Source organism: Stigmatopora nigra, chromosome 1, assembly GCF_051989575.1.
Source record: "Stigmatopora nigra isolate UIUO_SnigA chromosome 1, RoL_Snig_1.1, whole genome shotgun sequence".
NCBI lineage: Eukaryota > Metazoa > Chordata > Actinopteri > Syngnathiformes > Syngnathidae > Stigmatopora > Stigmatopora nigra.
Window position 1 is genome coordinate 15,980,524 of NC_135508.1, and position 20,681 is coordinate 16,001,204.

General features: G+C 38.6%; 1 protein-coding gene across 2 annotated transcripts; it reads left to right on the plus strand.

Annotated features, from left to right (window-relative positions):
• Window positions 1–245: 245 nt before the first annotated feature.
• On the plus strand, window positions 246–19,510 carry csf1b (colony stimulating factor 1b (macrophage)). Of its 2 annotated transcripts, XM_077722651.1 has the most exons (6): window positions 246–465; window positions 14,151–14,270; window positions 16,741–16,803; window positions 16,951–17,121; window positions 18,436–18,637; window positions 18,719–19,510. In XM_077722651.1, the coding sequence occupies exons 1-6, from the start codon at window positions 424–426 to the stop codon at window positions 18,877–18,879; spliced, it is 759 nt and encodes a 252-aa protein (XP_077578777.1). In that variant the 5' UTR covers window positions 246–423; the 3' UTR covers window positions 18,880–19,510. The 2 variants fall into 2 exon arrangements, with proteins under 2 accessions (XP_077578777.1, XP_077578786.1); XM_077722660.1 differs by lacking the exon at window positions 14,151–14,270.
• The last annotated feature ends 1,171 nt before the right edge of the window (window positions 19,511–20,681 follow it).

Consider the following 20,681-nt stretch of genomic DNA (forward strand, 5'->3'; position numbering starts at 1 on the left):
GCAAAGTTGAAAAAAATAAATAAAAACAGAAATACACTCTGGTTGTGGCCACTCAAAAGGTGTTTTTTTTATTTTTTTATTTCATAGTATATAGTAAATGAGTGCGCTATAGTGAGTTAAAATCATGCATGACCAAGAATGATCATAAAACGTGCAAGAGCTCAAATGGATCTTGTCTGTTAGATGAGAGGTGGGAGGTCTGTATGAGGGCTGTCTGTATTCTGATGCTGGTAGTCTGGGTTTAGACTCTGCGAAGAGAGCACGTCAGCCAGTGAATTCAAAGTTGAACTACACATGAAGTACAACACTCAAGAGTCAGCTCAAGAGTCCTTTCTTTGGAGTGAAGCTGAATATATGAGAAGATCTGCTTTGCTTCAATGTGTGTGATAGAGGATTTGTTTTCCATTGTCAAACACATACCAGATGACCATCCTTGCGCCAACCCTGATTCAGAGCAAGGCTAAGGTAGGTGAGAACTTCTCCCATCTTCGTCTAAATGGATTGCCGTGGCATGTTATTTGCTTAATTGTGTACTTGGTCCAGACTTTCGAAAACCACCTCTTAAAAAACATGTGATGGATGAAATTAATGTCATGTGGCTTGCTGCAAACAAGCCAAATCTTTTATTTTATTTGGTTGAATTCTTACTGGTGGCAGTTATCTGCCTTTTTAATGGTTTCAATTAATTGCAGAGGCCTTAATGTCCTGTTTATTGTGATGTAACTTCTTAGTTGTGAAAAGGGAGAATATGCAACCCAGAAAATGAAACATTTGTGCTTAAAAAAAAACCTGAAATGAAAATATGAAAATGATTTCACCAGAACACACTGGCTTTTTTTTGGCATGTCTTCTTTGTTCCAATCCTTCTCAGATGTCAGTCTGCCCCAAGATGAATCAAGTTTTGTTCTTTCAGATTGTAATTTGCTTTGGTGGCTGTTATTGTTGTTGTTGCAAATGTAAAATCAAATGGCCTGGGTCATGTGAACTGCAGGTATAACTATGACGGAAAGCATTTAATAACAGAAAGTGTGAGGCCCATGTGCTTATCGACATGTTTTAATCATAAAGTTGAGTGAAATGAAGGCCATCTGGCACCTATTTCATAGTTGCACTTGCCAAAATGCATTTAGTAGGACGCATCATTGAGTACAAGGAGATGTGATACTTTGCTTTCCTAACAGAGGGCATTGTATAACCACGAAACAGCCCCTTTCTTATTTTGAGGTCACGCTCAAGTAAATTTAACTCTGTCACTTACTTCGAGTCTGGGGTACTGTACATTTTGCGTAACCTTGGCTACAATGCTTATTCATCAACCAACAAGGTTAATTTGTTTGAAAATATACATTATAAGTTTCTGCGATGGGAAATTTGAAAAGTGGATAAGTAAGCAGCTGGGGTTGCATTTATTGCAATACTCGTCTCTTTCACTGATATGTTGAATTGTGCTTCAGAAATATACTGTGAGAGATGACAATTCAGATGGCAATCCAATTTCACAAGGAGAACAGCAGAAATGTGTATTGTTGAAAATGAATGAACAGTAACCAGCCAACTGATGGTGCAGTGGTTCTTATCCCTGACTTTGGTCTGGGCTGTCTGATTTTTGATTCCCACTCGGTGGCAGTGTGAGTGGTCTTTTGTCTCTCTGTGGGCCCTACGACTGGCTGGCGACCCGTCTAGGGTGTAGTTTGCCTTTTGTCTGAATACAGTTGGGTTCCAGCAATCTCCGCAACCCTTTCAAGGCTGGGCGGTATGGAAGAAAAAAAATCTGCAACTTAAGCCTTCCCTAATAGATCTACAGAGGTACCTCTACTTACAAACGTCTCTTCATACAAAATATTCAGGTTATGAACCGCCTTAATGGAAACATTTTACCTCTTGATATGGAAGAAATTCAAGTTACAAAAACTCTCAAAATTCAAACATTCCTTGAATGTGTTTTAGTTTGAAATTGGCATGATAATAGACTTCATCTCCCTTTGGTTTTCTACTGACACCTCGCTAGCCTCCCATTGGGTATGTGGGAGTTGCGTCTCCATGATGCTTTTCGTGAGCCTTCGACCCTCATTCGTCACGGAATTCTAACACGCTGTTTTGTGAGGTTTTCCAAGTGTACTTAATGCAACTTTATTCTTTGTTATTCCCCGGTGCGAGTCAAAAGAACAGGTGTATTGTTATAAAAGTGTTCATGAGTGGTGATTTCGCCCAGTTTCATGACATGTCTTGCACCTTTTAGGGTAAATTATGAAAAGTTGTCAAAGGCAATCGTCGTTGGATCGATATTTCACCAAATGTGACAGAATGTTAAATAGTGTGTTTACATGCGTGTGTGTGTATGTTTTTTCAGCTGCCAAACGTTTGCCTCCTCCCCCTTAACTCCCCCACGACCAACTTATCTTCGCTACAACTCGCTGCTCGACCGACCCCAATGGAAATTTTTTTTTTGCCGTTCTTATTCCTTTTAATGGCTCAATAATTATTTTCCTTCTCTTTTTTCCCCTCTGTTTGTATGTCTTTCTCACTTATTTCATACAAAGTTGGTATACTATTACATTTTTTTAAAGGGTTTTAAGGGTAATGTTGGAGAACCGTTTTGTGCAGTTACATGTAAAATTCAACTCTACTACAAGTTACACAGGCAGTTTAGCGCGTTGGCACAGGTTGGTTCTCCTTTGTGGAATTTGCATATTATCTGGCCACCAACTCATGCCCGATGTCTGTTGGGATAGGCTCCAGCAACCCCTGGGACCCTTGTGACAATAGGCGGTTCAGAAAATGAATGAATATATATAGAAAGGACAAATTGCAGGGCACAAGGAGACGGACAACCATTCACACTCATACACAGGGACAATTTAGAGTGTTCAGCCAGCGTACCGAGCATGTTTTTTGGAATACGGTAGGAAAGCAGAGTACGCAGAGAAAACTCATGCACCTGGTATTGAACCCTCGACCCCAGAACTGTGAGACTGATGTGTTAATCACTTTCACACCAGGTTAGTGTCATAACAACACCATAATATTTCTCCCACTGTTGCCTTATTTTTATGCTTATATGAGAATATGCTTTGAGCTGTATGAGTCTTAAACACGAGGTTGTCATTTTGACTGATTTTTCTGAACTAGGTGGGTTTTATGGTATAATTTGGCTGGAGACGGCCTTTTCAATCTGGCAACACTGGTTACAACCGTTGAAAAGTTGTTGATATATCAGTGTTAAAAGCTTTGATATGAAAAAGTCAGTAATCAATATAAAAAAATAAATAAAGATTTCATAGGGTTGCTATGTACTAGTTGTCTCCCCAGGGTGCAAAATCATCCAGGACCGCCTATGTGTAGACGTTTCCCTTCATCATTACTGACATTCGTCTTTCACAGAACACAAATGATACTTTCCCCCAGCTGTTCCAGCCTGCTTGCACACGGTTCTTGACTTCCTTTTCACATTCTCTGACACCCTGCACTGTTGACCCTAAGTACTTGAAGTCCTCTACCTTCTTTACATATACCCCTTATAACTCCACTGGTCCCAATGGGATCTTTACATTTACATACATGTCCAGTTTTACTCCTGCTCGTCTATTTTTTAAACAGATGGCCACTTCTCTAAGCACTTTTCTACATGCCCCCTGGTCTCACTGCAGATCACAATATTGTCTAAAAACATCATATTCTAAGTCTGACCTCATCTGTCAGACTATCTATCATCCTGGCAAACAAAAAGGTGCTTAGAGCTGATCTCTGTTGTAATGAAATTCTACAGTTCCTCTTGAAGTACCATTCATTTTCGGAACAGCTTCACCCTCATTAGGGTCGTGGGGGGTGCTTGAGCCTATCCCAACTGACTCCGGACGAGAGGCAGGGGACACCTTGAATCGTTGGCCAGCCGATCGCAGGGCACAAGGAGACGGGCAACCATGCACGCTCACACCCATACCTAAGGACAATTCAGAGTTTCCAATCAGCCTACCATGCATGTTTTTGGAATGTGGGAGGAAACCGGAGTACCCGGAAGAAACTCACGTGGGCCCGGGGAGAACATGCAAACTCCACACAGGTGGACCGACCTTGAATTGAACCCAGGACCCTAGAGCTGTGAGGCCAACGCGCTAACCACTCATTCACCGGGCCGCCACTGTGGTTGTTAATTTTCTTACTTGGAATTTTTTGGGGAAAAACATGTTGCAAAAATATTTGAAAGTAACTTTCAAAACTCTTTTCTAAAATTATTTAAAATTCTAAATAAAATAAAAAAAGTTAACAAATATACACCATATAAGCTAAATGAGGAGGGCCACACAAGTAGAAAAGAAATATAGGGTTTTTTCCGAAAAAAAAGCAAACTTGCGGCTTGGGGATTTTTGTTTGGGCCTACCATAAAGAATTGTGCACTTTCTAAGGTATACTAAATCTTTTTGTTTTGTTATTGCTGCTAGGTTCAGCGGGCATCCTTTTATAGTGTTTTCCTTTTGAACAACGACTACTGTTATGTTAGACAAACCTGAAGGGAATTGCAAGAATGTGGCATAGGAAAATGTTGCAAAGGCCATATATATGTATATGTATATATATATATATATATATATATATATATATATATATATATATATATATATATATATATATATATATATATATATATATATATATATATATATATATATATATATATATATATATATATATATATATATATATATATATATATATATATATATATATATATATATATATATATATATATATATATATATATATATATATATATATATATATATATATATATATATATATATATATATATATATATATATATATATATATATATATATATATATATATATATATATATATATATATATATATATATATATATATATATATATATATATATATATATGAACCCACGATTTCAGAACTTTAAGGTGGAGCTGCCATATTTTCATTGTCTAATCTCTATAAACAAATGCTTTCATTGAATGAATGAACGTAACCACAAGATGGAAAGATGAGGTCCTGCACATTGATTACTTTATTATTTTTTCTTTATATGGTATGATTAGAAGATAACACCTGATGGTGTAGGGCGCAGGTGCCCATTATGTAGATTGCGATCTACCGGTAGAGTAGTTACTATTGGTAGATCGCACAACAATAACTTTTTAATCCCCTCGCCTCTGTCAATTTCCTTAGCTAGGCTCTTGTGAATTTGGCACGTGCGCAATAAGCTTCAGCATGAATCAAGAGAGGATGTTCACCCCCGTCCCTGCCGCTACCGTACATGTTGATAGAGTCTAATGCGAGGTATATTATTACATAATTGCGGAGCTTCTTCGTCAGTGGCCTGTAAAAAAGATAGATCGAATGTTAACTTCTTGAAAAGTAGATCTTGGAGCAAAAAAGTTTGCACACCCTTGGTGTAGGGTTTCACTCGCTGGATTTCCATGTGTGCAATCGTGGGATCGATTCCTGCTTAGTTGTGGTACGATTGCAAATGGCTCTCTGTGTGACCTAGCGCTGACTGGCGACCAGTCCAGGGTGTAGTTTGCCTTTCACCCAAAGTCCTCTGGGATAGGCTCTAGCCACATGTGCAACCCTTGTGAGGATGCGAGGTACAGAGGATAAATGAATGGCTCATTCGAAGATGGAATTTTCAGAAAAATAGACAGAAATAACTTTGGAGAAGGGCTCAGCCAGCCAGGACCCATGCAAGCAAAAACACATCACATGATGCCAGACCATTGCCATTAACTGTAAATGTACTGCTTATGAAAATTAAACTACAAAGATACTATGTCTTAATTCAACAAAATCATTTAATATCCCCCTCTTACTGACCAGTAAAGAGAAACTTCCTGGCTTCGAACTTGGTTTAGCAAAGACTATAAAATGATTGGAATTTTTATTTGTTAATTATCTAACAACATGACTGTGGGGTTCACTTACTTACTCTGTCCACTGGGGAAGTCACAAACACAATTTTTCTTTCTTTTCATAAACAATAATGGCTTGGTTAAGCATTTTCACTTCCAAGAACCAGTGACAATGCCTCTTCTGGTCTCTTGCAAGTTATTTTCTGATCAATGCTCAAATAGAGTTGCTACGACTTGAGGCAATTACCAAGTAAGCATCTTGAAACAAAAGGACATGTGGTGTAAAAAATAAAAAAAACGGGCAAAAATGTGTATGAGGGAGATTTACAGTTGATGTGTTGTAGTTAATGTTGAATATTGACTCGTCCCATTAGCAGTCACCACAAAGAGTCTCGTGTGTTTTGTTTGGCTTACAAATGAGTTTTTTAAGCCTTCCTAATTCAACCCATCCAATTTAAAGAGCAACTTTCTTTGTTCTTTTGTTATAAATTAATCTCACTAGATATTTCATTTCTGTTATTGACTATATTCTTGTTTTGCTTCTTAATATTTTATATACTCAAGGAGAAATAGTGTCTTTTTGCATATCACACGGAATCAGAGAACGCATATGCAGGACCATGAAAAGAAGGGTCCACTTTAACTGTTCCCCCGTGGTTCCTGTTGGCGAAGTGATTAATCTCCTGACTACTAGGGTTGTCTAATCGCATTCATTTGAAAATTCCCCAATCTATGTGAAGTAATTGGAATACTGCAAAAGAATTTGGTATCATTGGAAAGCTCTGAATGTCCTCTATGGACCACAAATGGAGTTAATGCAGTGTTTTTAACCTAGGCTCGATCGAATCCGGGTTCGGTGAGTCGGTCTCAGGGGTTTGGTGGAGCCTCGGCCACGGAGGTCAAGACAGATCGATTCATCGTGTCTATTTACTATAACATGCCCCACTTGATCATCACTGGCTGCAGATGATAAAATAACATTCCTTGGCCAATCAATGCTGTGAGGAATTTATATATCTTGAATCTGGAGAAGAAAATCATGTGGTTTGCACGTCCGCCTAACAGTTGATTGTTCAATCCACAGTAGCTTCCGACCTTCTTGTGCGGAGTTTGCATGTTCTCCCCGTGCCTACGTGAGTTTTCTGCGGATACTCCACTTTCCTCCCACAAAGAACGTTTTAGATAGGCTGATTGATCACTCGAAATTGTCCCTAGGTATGTGTGTGAGGGTGAATGTTTTTTTCTCCTTGTGCCCTGCGATTGATTGGCAAGAAATGCAGTCTCCCCTGCCTGCTGCCTAGTTAGAATAGGCTACAGCACCCTGTGTATAAGACGGATAGAGGGCTCGACCAACAGAGAGAAGAAAAATACAGTGTTCCCCCGCTACTTCGTGGTTCAGCTATCGCGGACTCAGAGCTTCGCGGATTTTTTGGGTAAAAAATAAATAAATACAAATATTACATTTAAACAACATATTTTACGTTTTTTTGTTATAACATGAATTTCACTCTCTCTACCTGTATTCTATATGCTGTACGGTATACAGGGGGTAATAAAAAAATAACAATAATAATTTTTTTTTTTGGAATTAAATTCAAATTAAGCATTTTTGAAGGGGAATCCCTACTTCACGGAAATGCATTTATCGCGGGTGGTCCCGGTCCGCATTAACCGCGATAAGCGAGGGAACACTGTAGTCAAAACTTTACAAAATCTGTAACAGTAATTAAATTCTGTGGAACTGATTTTGTGACCCATTTTGTCATTTCAATAGTGCGACGTAAACCTCGATTTTGGTTATTTTTTCACACAGATAACTATGACTGTTCACTTAGAAAGGCACCTTATAGTCCAGTGGTTCTTTCACCTGGCATCAGTGCAGGCAACATGGTATTGATTCCCAATCATTCGCATCATGATTGTGAGTGCAAATGATTGTCTGTCTTTGTGTGGGCCCTAAGGATGACTGCCGATCAGCCTGGTGCAGGGGTCGGTAACCCAAAATATTGAAAGAGCCAAATTCGGCAAAAAGAGAACCAAATATGTCTGGACCTGCAAAAAATGTAAAGCCTTATAAAGCCCTTATAATGAAGGAAACGTGTACTGTATGTATCTACATTAGAATGCCATAACAATGACTGCGATGGCTACAAATACATCAGGAGCATTCATGATTAAACATTTATTTTACCTGTGGTGCATTCTGTAGAGAAGAGCATTCCACTTTATGTATCTATCTTTATGCTTCTCTAATTTCTCCAAAAGTAATTCAGTCACACTTTCTCTCTCTTTCAATGCTGGGTACTCTGCTGCCAATGTAGCATGCCTTACCTGGAAATGTTTTCCACATAACTCTTTTTGTTATTTGACAACTTCACACTACAAAGTGAACATTCAGGGATTCCTTCCAAACTGTTTGTTGTTACGTTGTAATGTTTTGTTTTAAGCTTTCCCTCTCTCTTCCCCTTGGAATGCATGGTCCATCTCATAGTCTCCTGTTTGTTTACATCACCCACCTCCCTTGCATCATGCACAGCTGATTAAAACATATCATAGGATCTGATGCAAAACTACATTGACAGAAATGTTTAAATTTAATATGGATTCAACACATTCTTGCTGCATTGGAAACATTAAGAATGTTAAGGTCATATTTTTCCTCCTACAGAAACCATATTAAAATAAAAATATATTTATCTTCCCCATTTTTTTTTTTTTTTGAAAAAGCTCTAGGGAGCCACTGGGGCTAAAGAGCCACAAGTAGCTCCAGAAACTCTAGTTGCCGACCCTTGGTCTTGGGTGCATTTTTTTTTATCGCCTGAAGTCAGATGGGATAGGCTCCAGGACCCAACAACCTTAGCAAGCGATGTTGAGAATTAATGAATGAGTGGTTTTTTCTGTAAGAGGATCTTAGTTCATCCAAACAGTTGATGAATTTGTGTTCTCCCACTCCTCATCAGAGTAAGTGTCAACATTTGGCATGTGGTCGTCATTTAAGCCACCCCAAAATCTGCTCATTATAGAATGATGTCGGAAAGCATATACATATTTATCATGGTTGCATGAGTTCATTCATGAGTCATTTTTGTACTTTCTTACATAGGGTTTTGTTGAACAAAGATATCAACAAACTTCAACAAACAACTCGCCACAAGCAGTAGACCAATTGTGAATGAGTCATAAAAGGTGGGGTTCGCTTACATAGTTGTGCACTTTGAATCACTTTAGTCATAAAAATATTGAAAGCAAGGCAAATAATGTAGTTTCCCGCATTTTTGTGGTCAATCACATATACAAGTTTTCAAACACAGCCACATTTACTCGTACCCAGTGCATGGATTTAGATGTCCCTAATCAATGAGTTAATCAAGGAAATGTAAGTAATCAGTGTTTTTTTCAAGCAAATGTAACTAAGCAGTGTTTTTTTTCAAGGAAATGCAACTAAGCAATGTTTTTTCCTGCCGCATATTATGTTATCAAGTGAACATGATTTATGGATGGCATTGTATAGATGTCATTACAATGGTAATGTTAGAGTTAGTTGGGGTTTTGGTTTGTTTGTTTGCTTTTTGCCTATTGTGACCCTCTGGGCTTGCCATCCTCTAGTAAGCAACTGCGTGTACTTCATAATTTTGTAATCATCTGCTTTGTTTATTCTATGCCATGTTAACATGCCATGTTCCTTGTTTGCCCATGTCTTCCCGTCAGGTTAGATTTTGTTATTTAATTCTAAGTCCTTGTTATTTTCATTAAACCCCGCCTGCCTAAAGAATTAAAGTTTTCTTTCGCTCAACGTCACCCAGACGTAATAGCCAATGTAAACAGGCCATAGCGTATGTAAAGGCAACCACCACAATGAATAACTGTTATATTTAATAAAGATAAGAATCTTCTGCCAATTATGGTCTCTGAGCGGAGTTATTTGGCAATTATTATTTTTACAAGGTTACTTCTCTGGTAAATCGTTTAACTAGGCTAAATCGTATTCACAGAGAAGCGCTATTTATAAACATGTAACTTTAACCTAGAGAGAGAGACCTCTAGAGGTTTGGAGGCAACCTTTCATTTTATTGGCCAATTTGCCGGTCCAAGAAAAGTTATTAGATTTGAAAATTAAATGAAGTTTGATTGGAAGAATTATATTTTACTCTTCCAACTCTGTAGAGAAATATGGGACACTGGATTTCTGTATGAACGAAACTTACCCTAGTTCAACCAGAACAATGTACTCTTTTGATATCTCCATCAACTCCTCGTTTGCGGACCAGCCAGGGGCATCACCAAGAAACCCAAACATGCTCCAGAAAAGATACACACCCAGCAATCAATCAATCATTAATGGCTTGTAAAATAAAAATTAAATACATTTCAAATACACACGCATTGAATACAATTCTGATATCTTGAGTCACTGTAGTTTAGCAAACAAATAGATAAACTGTGAAAAAATATATATCTTGGCAACAAGTCAAATTTTTAAGTTTAATTGAAAAAACACCCTAAAATACTAGTTATGCATTAAAAGCAAACATTTTAGGCAAACGGCGGCCTCACAGCTCTGAGATCCTGGGTTCAAATCCAGGTCGTTTCACCTGTGTGGAGTTTGCATGTTCTCCATGGGAGTGCGTGGGTTTCCTTCGGGTACTCTGATTTCCTCCCACATTCCAAAGACATGCATGCATGGTTGATTGGACATTCTAAATTGCCCCTAGGTATGAATGTGAGCGTGAATGGTTGTTTGTCTCCTTGTGCGTTGCGATTGGCTGGCCACCAATTCAGGCTGTCTCCTGCCTCTGGCTCGAAGTCAGCTGAGATAGTGAGAAAGTGGTTTAGATAATGATATGAGAGGAGATTTTAGGCAAAGTGGTCTTCAGTTACATACATTTTTGAACTCAACATTTTCACAAAACTGGTCTTCCGTTTTAGTAATTTTAAAAGAGTTTTAATTGAGTTGCCTGTGAATCGAACTCAAGCTACCAAAAAGACAACATGGGTTGTTGACATCTGTGACAAAACATCCAGCTCACCAGTATGCCCTTTTCAAGGCATTAAGAGTAAGGCTGGGGCTGAATTCCTGTTTATCATTTCAAATTCAATTTAATTTAATTTTCAATTGAATTCAATACTTAATTTCATTTAAGCATGACCACTAAATTTGCAAATGCTAATTAATTCAATTAATTTGATCAGGTTCACAATATTAAATTAATCAAATGAGTTAGGAACATAAAAATGATAAGTTTAATGTAAAATGTTTAAATGTGTAGATCTAGAATAACTAGTAAAACTTTTTTATAGTGAAACAAAAAGTATAAGTATTCATTTTCCTTACCACGTATCCTCACAAGGGTTGTGGGGGGTGCTGAACCCTATCACAGCCAACTATGGCCCATGCTCATACTACCTAGGGCCAATTAAAAGTGCTCAAACAGCCTAGCATGCATGTTTTGGGCATGAGGGAGGAAACTGGAGTACGCAGAGAACATTGTGAGGCTGACTCGCGAAATACTTGATCCTTGGGCCACCATAAAAGTATATTCAGGACATAATACATGAATACAGGGAGCCGTTAAGCATTGCAAGGAAACCATTAATGTAGATGTTCCAGCATAACACATTCAAAGGTCTTCTCGACCACAGCTGTCAAAGTGATCACATTGATGTTTTGTTGCCTGAATAGTTTGCATGCTTTAGTCATAAGCGTGACATGGAGTGCAATGAAGTTTGTTGGTGACGGGCCAAGGTTGTAATGGGGTGTGAAAGTGACCTCTTATAATACGCAGGGGAACATATGAAATGTTGCTCCATTCTTTATTGGTCTCTGCCTGGAGATTGGTCTCAAGTATTGAGTGACTGATTGCAGATCGTTCTACACTGCACCGCTTTGCCAACGTTCATTTCCTTTTTCTACTGGTTTCAAGCTTGCCAGTAAAGTGCACTCTCTGATGTATTGTTATGAATCGGCAAGCCGATTAAAGATGGATACACAACAACCAAAGAACGGAGTCAATTCGCAAAAATTAGAATTCATTGAACAAAGGGAGCACGCCAAAAATGCGGTTATTAAAACGAGATAACAAAAATCAGCACGACTCAATCGGCGAATGAGCCAATGATCAAAAAGTACAACAAAAAAAAAGCATGACCGAGTCGGCGAATAAACTAAGGTACAAAAACACACTCAAAATCTCGGGGAAGCCACAGCGAAGTATTGGACAAGCAGGGGGGTAAGCAAGGGCAAGGCACGCAATACTCTAACAATCCATCAGTTGTGGCCCGTGTTCTTAAATACCGGATGCCTCAATCTACAGCAGGTGTGTTGATACTGCCCCCTCTTTTTGCCTTAATCAGCTGCTGAAAAGACACACGTTACCGTAGGCAGTAGAACATGACAGGTATCACCTTAGTTTGGCAAGTTGGTAAAGTTTGTTGTTACTCAATCTATGGAACGTATTTCAAAACATTTTGTAGGATTTCACTGTGTCTTTAGATACAACCTCCTAGTTCCCAGTTCAAGCATCAAAGATACCCGAATCTATGCAGTCCTTCAGTTCCAACAAATAAATTTGTAAGTGAATTTAGTAGTAATCAGATGTGCCCAAAATAGCACAAAGATGACTCTTTCAGTGCAATGAAGTAGGAACCAAGAATTTTGTCTTCCCAAATGGGGGCAGTCCATTCGCTGCCTAAGCCTTTATGAACTCATTTTGTAAACTTAGTTTATTAAAACCCCACTGAGCAGAACATCCAGTGTTTGTAGGTTTTTGTACGAAGGAGAAACAGGTTCATTTTGTTATTAAAATAATGTAAATTTGCAAGCGCAGATTGGAATCTATATTGGTAAATTTTCCAATTTATTTTCCCCTTTGCCACTTGTGTTGCCACCATACAGCATAGTGTGTTATTGGTCCTTTTAAATATCAAATAAATTGTCGGCTACCTATGATTTTCACTGGGTGCTGTTTTAACTGAGCCTCCTACTCCTTGCTCTCTAAAAAGTAAAAACAAAAACAGTTAAACTATGTGACTCTCCATTGCCAGAATTAAGTTTTCAAGTAGTTTAATTACTTTATTTCTTAAAATCTGATGGAGTATGAATGGTTGTCTGTCTCCTCATGCCCTGCAATTAACTGGCCACCGATTCAGGGTGCCCCCCAGCTCTGGCCTGAAGTCAGCTGGGTTACGCGCTAGGACCCCCCCCCCCCCCCCCCCCACAGCCCAAGTGAAGATAAAGCAGTTCAGAAAATGAATGAATGAATGAATGTTTATCGAACTCTCACTCTCAATCCAACGCAGCACCAAATTCGTCATCTCAGTGTCACTCGTGAACCACTTTGCCAACTCGGGAAGTAGAGGACACTGCCCATCTCGGTGCTCTCATTGTAAAAAACATTATATTTAATAAGGTAGACCTGAGTATTGGTAGCTGGTCCAGCCAAACTCTATAAAAATGATTTAACAATACTGTGTGTTTATTACCCATATGGTGATTCCGGCAGATTAAACCCCCTCACCGATGCCAGATACATTAGCTCACAAAAAAAGACCTCACAAGCACAATTACTCTCCCTTTCTCATTCAGTGTTATAATAATTGCTTTACCTCTCTAGAATTAATCATGAGTACTGATATACTTGAAGATCATCATAACAAATGCATTCTCTAGCCTATCATATTTTTTTTGGCCCTGACAATTTTGATACAAATACACGCAATTTCATATTGAAAGAAATTCAACCCACTTGCATTGGTGAGTGATGGCTTCATTAGGAGAGATGAAGTGTTCTGATATGGAGCATATTTAAATCCCCATTAAGCATTCCTGGAAAGTGGACTCCACTGATCATGGGATCCACTTTGAAGAACTACACGGTTGTTAAATTACTTCATGTGGTTGAGCTGACAGGCTTGTGGTTATGTTTGTCACAGCCTCTTTTGAATGACATGCCTATTTTCATTGTCACGCAAGTGCTTGCCTTGTAGATTTTTCATTCATCTTCCATACCGCCCATCCTCGAAAGGGTTGCGGGGGTTGCTGGAGCCTAACCCAGCTGTCTTTGGGCGAAAGGCACACTATACCCTAAACTGGTCGCCAGTCAGTTGTTGGGCACACAGAGAGAAAGACAACCACTCACACTGCCACCGAGTGGGAATCAAACATAGACTGCCCGCCACATCTGGTGGCCACTTTTAGATTCTGAAAGTCCCAAATACACTTTCTATGTTTGCAAATATGCTGGAAAATGGCAAATTGAATGTGATTGTTTGTGTCAGTTGCAGGTAAAGTGTCTGTGTGTGCTTATGTTCCTGAGCTTCTCGGTCTCCATGGCTGAGATCCCTGGACCATGCAGGCACTCCATAACTAAAGACCACCTGCTGACACTCAAACATCTGGTAGGTGTTTTTGATGTTGGGGGAATTTGTGGGTGGGTGGGGGTTATAGTATACCAGGGCCCCGAGTACAGGGCCCCCCTGGGCTTTTAAAAAATGGAGGTTTTTCTTCTCCTTAATATGTCAGTTTGAAAGAAAATGGCATCATGAGTTCTGCAGTCAAGGGTTAGATACCAGGTCGGTCCTCACTGCGTAGAGTTTGCATTTTCTCCCCAGGCTTAAATGGGTTTTCTCTGGTTTCCTCCCGCATTACAATAACATAAAGGGTAGGCTGGTTGAACATTGTACATTGTCCCTGGGTAATAGTGTAAGCATGAATAATTGTCCGTCTTCTTGTGCTCTGTGATTGGCTGGCCACTGATTCAGTCCACCACCTGGGGCTCATAGTTAGCTGGGATAGGCTCCAGCACCTTCTGTGGCCCATATGATGATTTATAATGCTATTTAAACGAAAATTATAATAATAAAACAGAAATTACAACTAAGTACTATTAAGACAGTAAAACTGGCTGTTTGAATAGATTCTTTTTGACTAAAAACAAGACATATAATCTAATGCAATGAAGAAATAGCAACAATAGAAGTAAACCTTTTGCTCTAATTCACGTGTCAAAGTGGTGGCCCGGGGGCCAAATCTGGCCCGCCGCATCTTTTTATCTGGTTTGGGGAAGTAAATCATGAGTGCCGACTTTCTGTTTTAGGATCAAATTAGTATTGATCATCGATGTATATTACATTTCCTGATTTTCCCCCTTTTAAATCAATAATTGTAATTTTTTTAATCATTTCTTTGTTTTTAGTTCAAAAATATTTTTTTCAAATCTAAAAATATATTTTAAAAAAGCTAAAATAAACATTATTTTAAATCTATAAAAAAATGAATATTCAGGTCTTTTAATCCAGTTCTTATAATCCATTTATTTAAAAAAAAATCTAAATATTATATCTAAAATGGTCTGGCCCACGTGAAATCAAGTTGACGTCAAAGCGGCCCGCGAACCAACTCGAGTCTGACCTCCTTGCTCTAATTCGAAGGTTTTTTTTTTTTACCATTTATAGGCCCCTTCACAGGGCGTCCCAGTGGACCTGTGGTTAGCAGATTGGCCTCATAGGTCTGGGTTCGAGGGTTACCATTGTGTGGAGTTTGCATGTTCTTCCCGGGATTACGTGGGTTTTCTCCAGGTACTCCAGTTTCCTCCCACGTTTCCCACGAGCTTAAGTGAGGATTTGCGGTTCAGAAAATGAATGAATGAATGAGTCCCTCCACGCCCAATCCTGGAAATATGTCTCGCAGGCAATAGTAACGTACTGTAACGTGTGGTGACACACCACAGTTCTGCTTTTAATATGCTGATATGAGGTTTTTAACACTATGAAGCCATTAAAGCGTTCAACCAGGCCGCAGTGACCCGCAATATTAACCTCAACTGAACAGTTCCTGTCACAGAAAATAAGCTAAACATCAAGATGAAGGTTGAACCATTTTTCCTTCCAAAACTGTTGCAATTCAGCAAGAATCCTAGGACGTCTAGTGATAAATCGATATATTGAATTCCTGCCACATTATCTAGAAACCTTTTCAGAACAACCGCCGAACACGTATTTGAATTTTGGATTGTTGACGAGTTACATTGCTCATGGATATGTATATTGGTGTACTTGGGATTTTCTTTTTTTTTTAGCCTCAATGACCGCAAACTTTCCAGGCACTGAGATAGCAAAACACATCAATAGCATGAAGCTACATGCATAATGCTTCACAGTTACAGTAAATCACGTTTCCTTCACAGATAATGTTCAACTTTACATTTCATCAGTTCACATGGTAATATTTTATTATTTATGTCATGGGCCATCCAAGCATTCTTTGGATAACTTCAGATGTTCTCTTAGACAGCAACGGCTTTCCTTTTGGTATTCTCTCCTCATGTTTAACTTTAGACATAAAGTTGATTTCTCAACACAGATATTATTGTGCCAGTGATTTCTCTAAGTCTCCAGCCAGCAATCTTTTTTTTTCATTTATTTTCTTTTTGTTACATGACTGGGCATTCTGTGCTGTGCTTTTGCAGTCATCTTTACAGGCCTGCCACTCCTTAAAAGAAATGAACTAATTTTTAGGTTTCGCCATTTATAAACAATTTGTCTTTCCACGGACTAATGAAGCTCAAGACTTTGTATTTTATTTACATAAAGGAAAATAGAAAGCTTAGTCCAGAACAGGCTTGACCGAGACTATTAATGGCACCAGCCATATTCGTAATATTGCTGAAATGTAACAATTTCGTAAAGGAATGGTCCAACATGTCTCCTTATGGTTCTGTTAATCTAATCTTCAAATGTAGAAAAAGATGAGGTTGTTGCCTCACAAGGGGAGTCTAACAGTTCATACTGGTTGCAGGTTGTGGGTACCTTAAACAGTGATAGAATTATTAAAAAAATACTTGATTCTCTCTCCATACCATCTCTACAGATGGATAACCAATTGAGAAGCGGGTGTTCGATAACCTACAAATTCATCGAACAGAAATCTTTGGTAAGTTCCATTTTGATGGTTTGGTTGAAGATAATCTTAACACTCATTTTCATACAAATAAGATACATTTTAACTATTATTCTTTGAATATGGCCATGCCTTTATATCCTATCCTCATAAGTGCACACTCTGATTTCCCACTTGTAGAGCAAGTGCTGCTTTGTGAAAGCTGCCTTACCCTGGATATTGGAGCTCCTCACCACCCACTTTAAATATAACAGGGGTTCGGTCAACTATACTTATATTCAGTCTTTGAGGGCCCTCATCCTCAACATCTACTCCCAGAAATGTGTTCCTCAGATCAACGAGGAGGTTGAGGTGAGTGTTTGTTCATTTTATTTGAATGGAAATCAAAGGGAGTTGGTTTTTGGCATACTGGTGTCAAACTTACTGTTGCGCGGGCTACATGATTATTTTTTGAGGATCATTACGTCTGTCAACTAGCCCTGTTCTGATTATATAATGAACCATTCGACACCTAACGACTATTGGATGAATGAAAAACTATGATAGTCGATTGTTAAAAGGCGGGGGCCCTACATTCAATTCTCAAGTGAATCTAATAATAATCAGGGTTGTAATGAATGACTCTTATACAATGCGATTAAGGGTTAAGTCCAAATAAAATTAATCGTAGAGTTCAAGTAGTAAAATTTTAAATAGGAAAAATATATAAAGAGAGAAGATACATAAAATATATATTGCCCAGAGTTGGAGTCGGTAGCAAAAAACATATAGTAAGTAATATGTTATGGCTGTCGGGTGTGAGTTATAGGAGGTTACAGCTATCAGGAAAAAAACATTGCTCAGTCTTTTTGTCCTCACGTTGAGACACCTGGATCTCCGTCCAGAGTGAAGAAGCTCAAACTAATAAGAACTAGGGTGATAGCTGTCCCTGCTGATGTTGAGGCACCAAGAGCAGTAGATTTGCTTTTTTCTATTTTTGATTTCTTTACATTCATTCATTTTTGCAACCGCTTATCCTCACAAGGGTCACTGGTGGTTCTGACGCCTATACCAGCCAACACGGGCTCCAGGTGGGGGACAACATGAATCAGTGGCCAGACAGTCGCAAGGCTCAAGGAGACAAACGACAAACATTAACACACACTCCTACCAAGGAGCAATTTAGAGTATTCAATCAGTCATGTTTTTGGATGTGGGAGGAAACCAGAGTACCCGGAGAAAACCCACGCTAGCTCAGAGAGAACATGCGAACTCCACACAGTGAGGACCTATTTGGGATCAAACCCCTGACATTCGCCAGGCCGCTAATATCTTTACATTTAAAACAAAATGTTAAAACTATAATTATTCTCTTTATTAATTGTTTGAAAACAAGAAGAAAAGAAGCAAAGAAAAATCTGTAATTTTAATTATTTATCTGTGAAAAAAATCCAAAGGGAAAAAAAATATAAATCTATAATGAACCGTTGTGGATTGCAGAAATTTAAATGGTATCTTCATGAAAAAGCATTAAGTAAATGCAGCCATCTGATTTACTCGGCTCACACAAAATGACAAAGCAAGGCAGTGGGGTGCGAGTTTGACAACTTTACACGAGAACATTGATCTCAAAATGTTTAAATGGAAACTGAGAGAACCTACGCTTTTATTGTGATCCGATTACAGGACAAGCCAGAGAGTTTTGAAGTACTTTACAGGGGATCCCCTACAGAGGCGCTGCAGAGAGCTTTGGGAGTGCTGTCTCTCTATTTGGAGCTGGTAACGACAAGTGACGCACCATTGGACTGGAATTGCCAGTATGAATACTCAAAGGAGTTTGGCTCAAGCACAGAACAACCAAAAGCATCCTCCACAGAAGGCTGCACAGGTGGGACCATCAATCTTTTGAGGGGCTCTGTGGTGTTTCTTGGATCCTCAGAGGTCACAGATTGTGTGTAATCTTCTACAGACAGTTATGTAACGTGGTCAGAGAAGGCCTCTCAGAGGAGACCACTGAGAGACCTATACAAGCTTGGCTTCATCATCGCCTCCATCTTCGGAGCATTACTGCTCCTATTTACTCTCTTCTGTCTAATCAAACAAAAGGTACCAGTGCTTCTGTTTTGTTAATTGCCAAAACATCTCCCAAAATATATAAAACATACGCTGTAGTGTCCCACCGTGGTCTCTGACGGAGGCTAGTAGGGGAATGCAGCCATGCAATTTGAAAACTGAATTCCATGTCAAACACTTATTAGTGATGGCCCATTTAAGATGCCATTCACAATACTACTACAACAGATCTGGAGTCCTTAAACGACTGAAGCTTAAATGATCCATTACATGGCATGGTAATTTCAAGTCTGGTTTTTATCATGCCCCTCTACCTTGATTTAAGATGCAGTGAAAGCTATGTCATCTTATCAAATTTCAGGCAAATGGCATCTGAGGTTACTTTGTGCTAATTCAGGTCAACTAGACCGGGGAAAATATAGCATTTAAGGACACACACTTCTGTACATTGTTAACATCAAATTGTGCAGACAACTGCCTTCATGTGAAATAGTTGAACTTGCTTGTAAATATACCGACACAAAATGTTCTCCCATTTCCCAGTCAAAGTGTGCAGTTCTTTTCAATTTCTCAAGTGAGATAAGCCTCTTACATTTGCTAAACTGTTCCCACTGGAAATATCAGTCTTCTGCATCTGTGCTATGCATTTGCATTCTACATATTTTCCAAATATCATTGACCAATAGGAAACAGCCATTGTTTTGGAGTTCACTTTGATTCTGAAGTCAGTGAATGGGTCAAATCTCTTATCGTACTACTAATGCTTGTGGAATGCTTTTGTTAAATCATATATAACACACAGACTGCAAACAGGTTAGTCCCAGCTGCCAAAGTGCTGCGAAATTAAACAACCTCTAAAGGTACTTGAGCTTTCTGTCTTTTCAAACCCCTGACTGTGTATTTCAAGATAAGTGTGCAAGTTTGTCAAAAAGATTTAAAACTTTTAAGACTGATTTGAGGAGATAAAAGAGTTGGGCTAAAAAATGTCACAGTGTTGGATGACTGGTATGTGGATACATTTGAGAAAACTATCTATTCTCTCTCTGTTTAGTCATAGTCCAGCTTTAAGTGGAAAACAGTAGTTTATGCTAATCAGATAAATTCAGCAAATTTTTACGAGGAAGGATATAAATAGGTCTCTGCTGCAGTTTGACAGGAACAATACTGCTTCTCAGGTAGGTCCTTTTTCTTCTGGGTCAAGTTGAGGAATGTAATGGAATTTTAAAAAAAATGTTGGACGTAATAGCATCTGTCTTTGAAGTCGTAAACTTTGTGCGGACTGTTGACAGATGAGAGGGGCATGTTATTGCTTCATTCTGTATGGATCATTTTACACAACACAAGAATGCCTCATTTTATATGTTGAGGATTGTTTTTAATGTGGCTGACAACCTATTCTGGGTGTTTCATGCTTTCCGCTCACAGTGGGCTGGTGTAGACTCCAGCACCCCGGTGAACCTTGTGAGGATAAGCGATTTGGAAATTGAATTAAATTATTTTTCCCTACCATTTAGGTTTGCCATGGTCAAATGGAAGAAGTCTTATTGTATCAGTCAGACTTTTGATTTTTTTACAATGAGGAACATTAGTGTATTTCAACAATTTGTATAGAACTGATTTGTCTTATATTATTATATCATATTAAGAACACATTTTCTCAAATTCTACTTCTTTTTTAATTGATTTGTTTCCCCTATTTTAAAACTAGTACACCGTAAAAAAATCTACCCGTAGAAAAAAAATCATGGTCTTAATACTAATTATGATATGATATTGTTAACTTTAGCAGGTTATTCTACTTGTTTTTAAGATTGTTGTAAAAAAAAGGAAGGAATTCCCGTGGTGGCAAATGTTTTTCT

Excerpts from the sequence above, each read along its gene's own strand:
- csf1b (XM_077722651.1), top strand. The coding sequence starts at position 424 with ATGACCATCCTTGCGCCAACCCTGATTCAGAGCAAGGCTAAG. Across the intron at positions 17,122-18,435 it reads AGATCAACGAGGAGGTTGAG|GACAAGCCAGAGAGTTTTGA; the intron begins GTGAGTGTTTGT and ends ATCCGATTACAG. Across the intron at positions 18,638-18,718 it reads CTCCACAGAAGGCTGCACAG|ACAGTTATGTAACGTGGTCA; the intron begins GTGGGACCATCA and ends AATCTTCTACAG.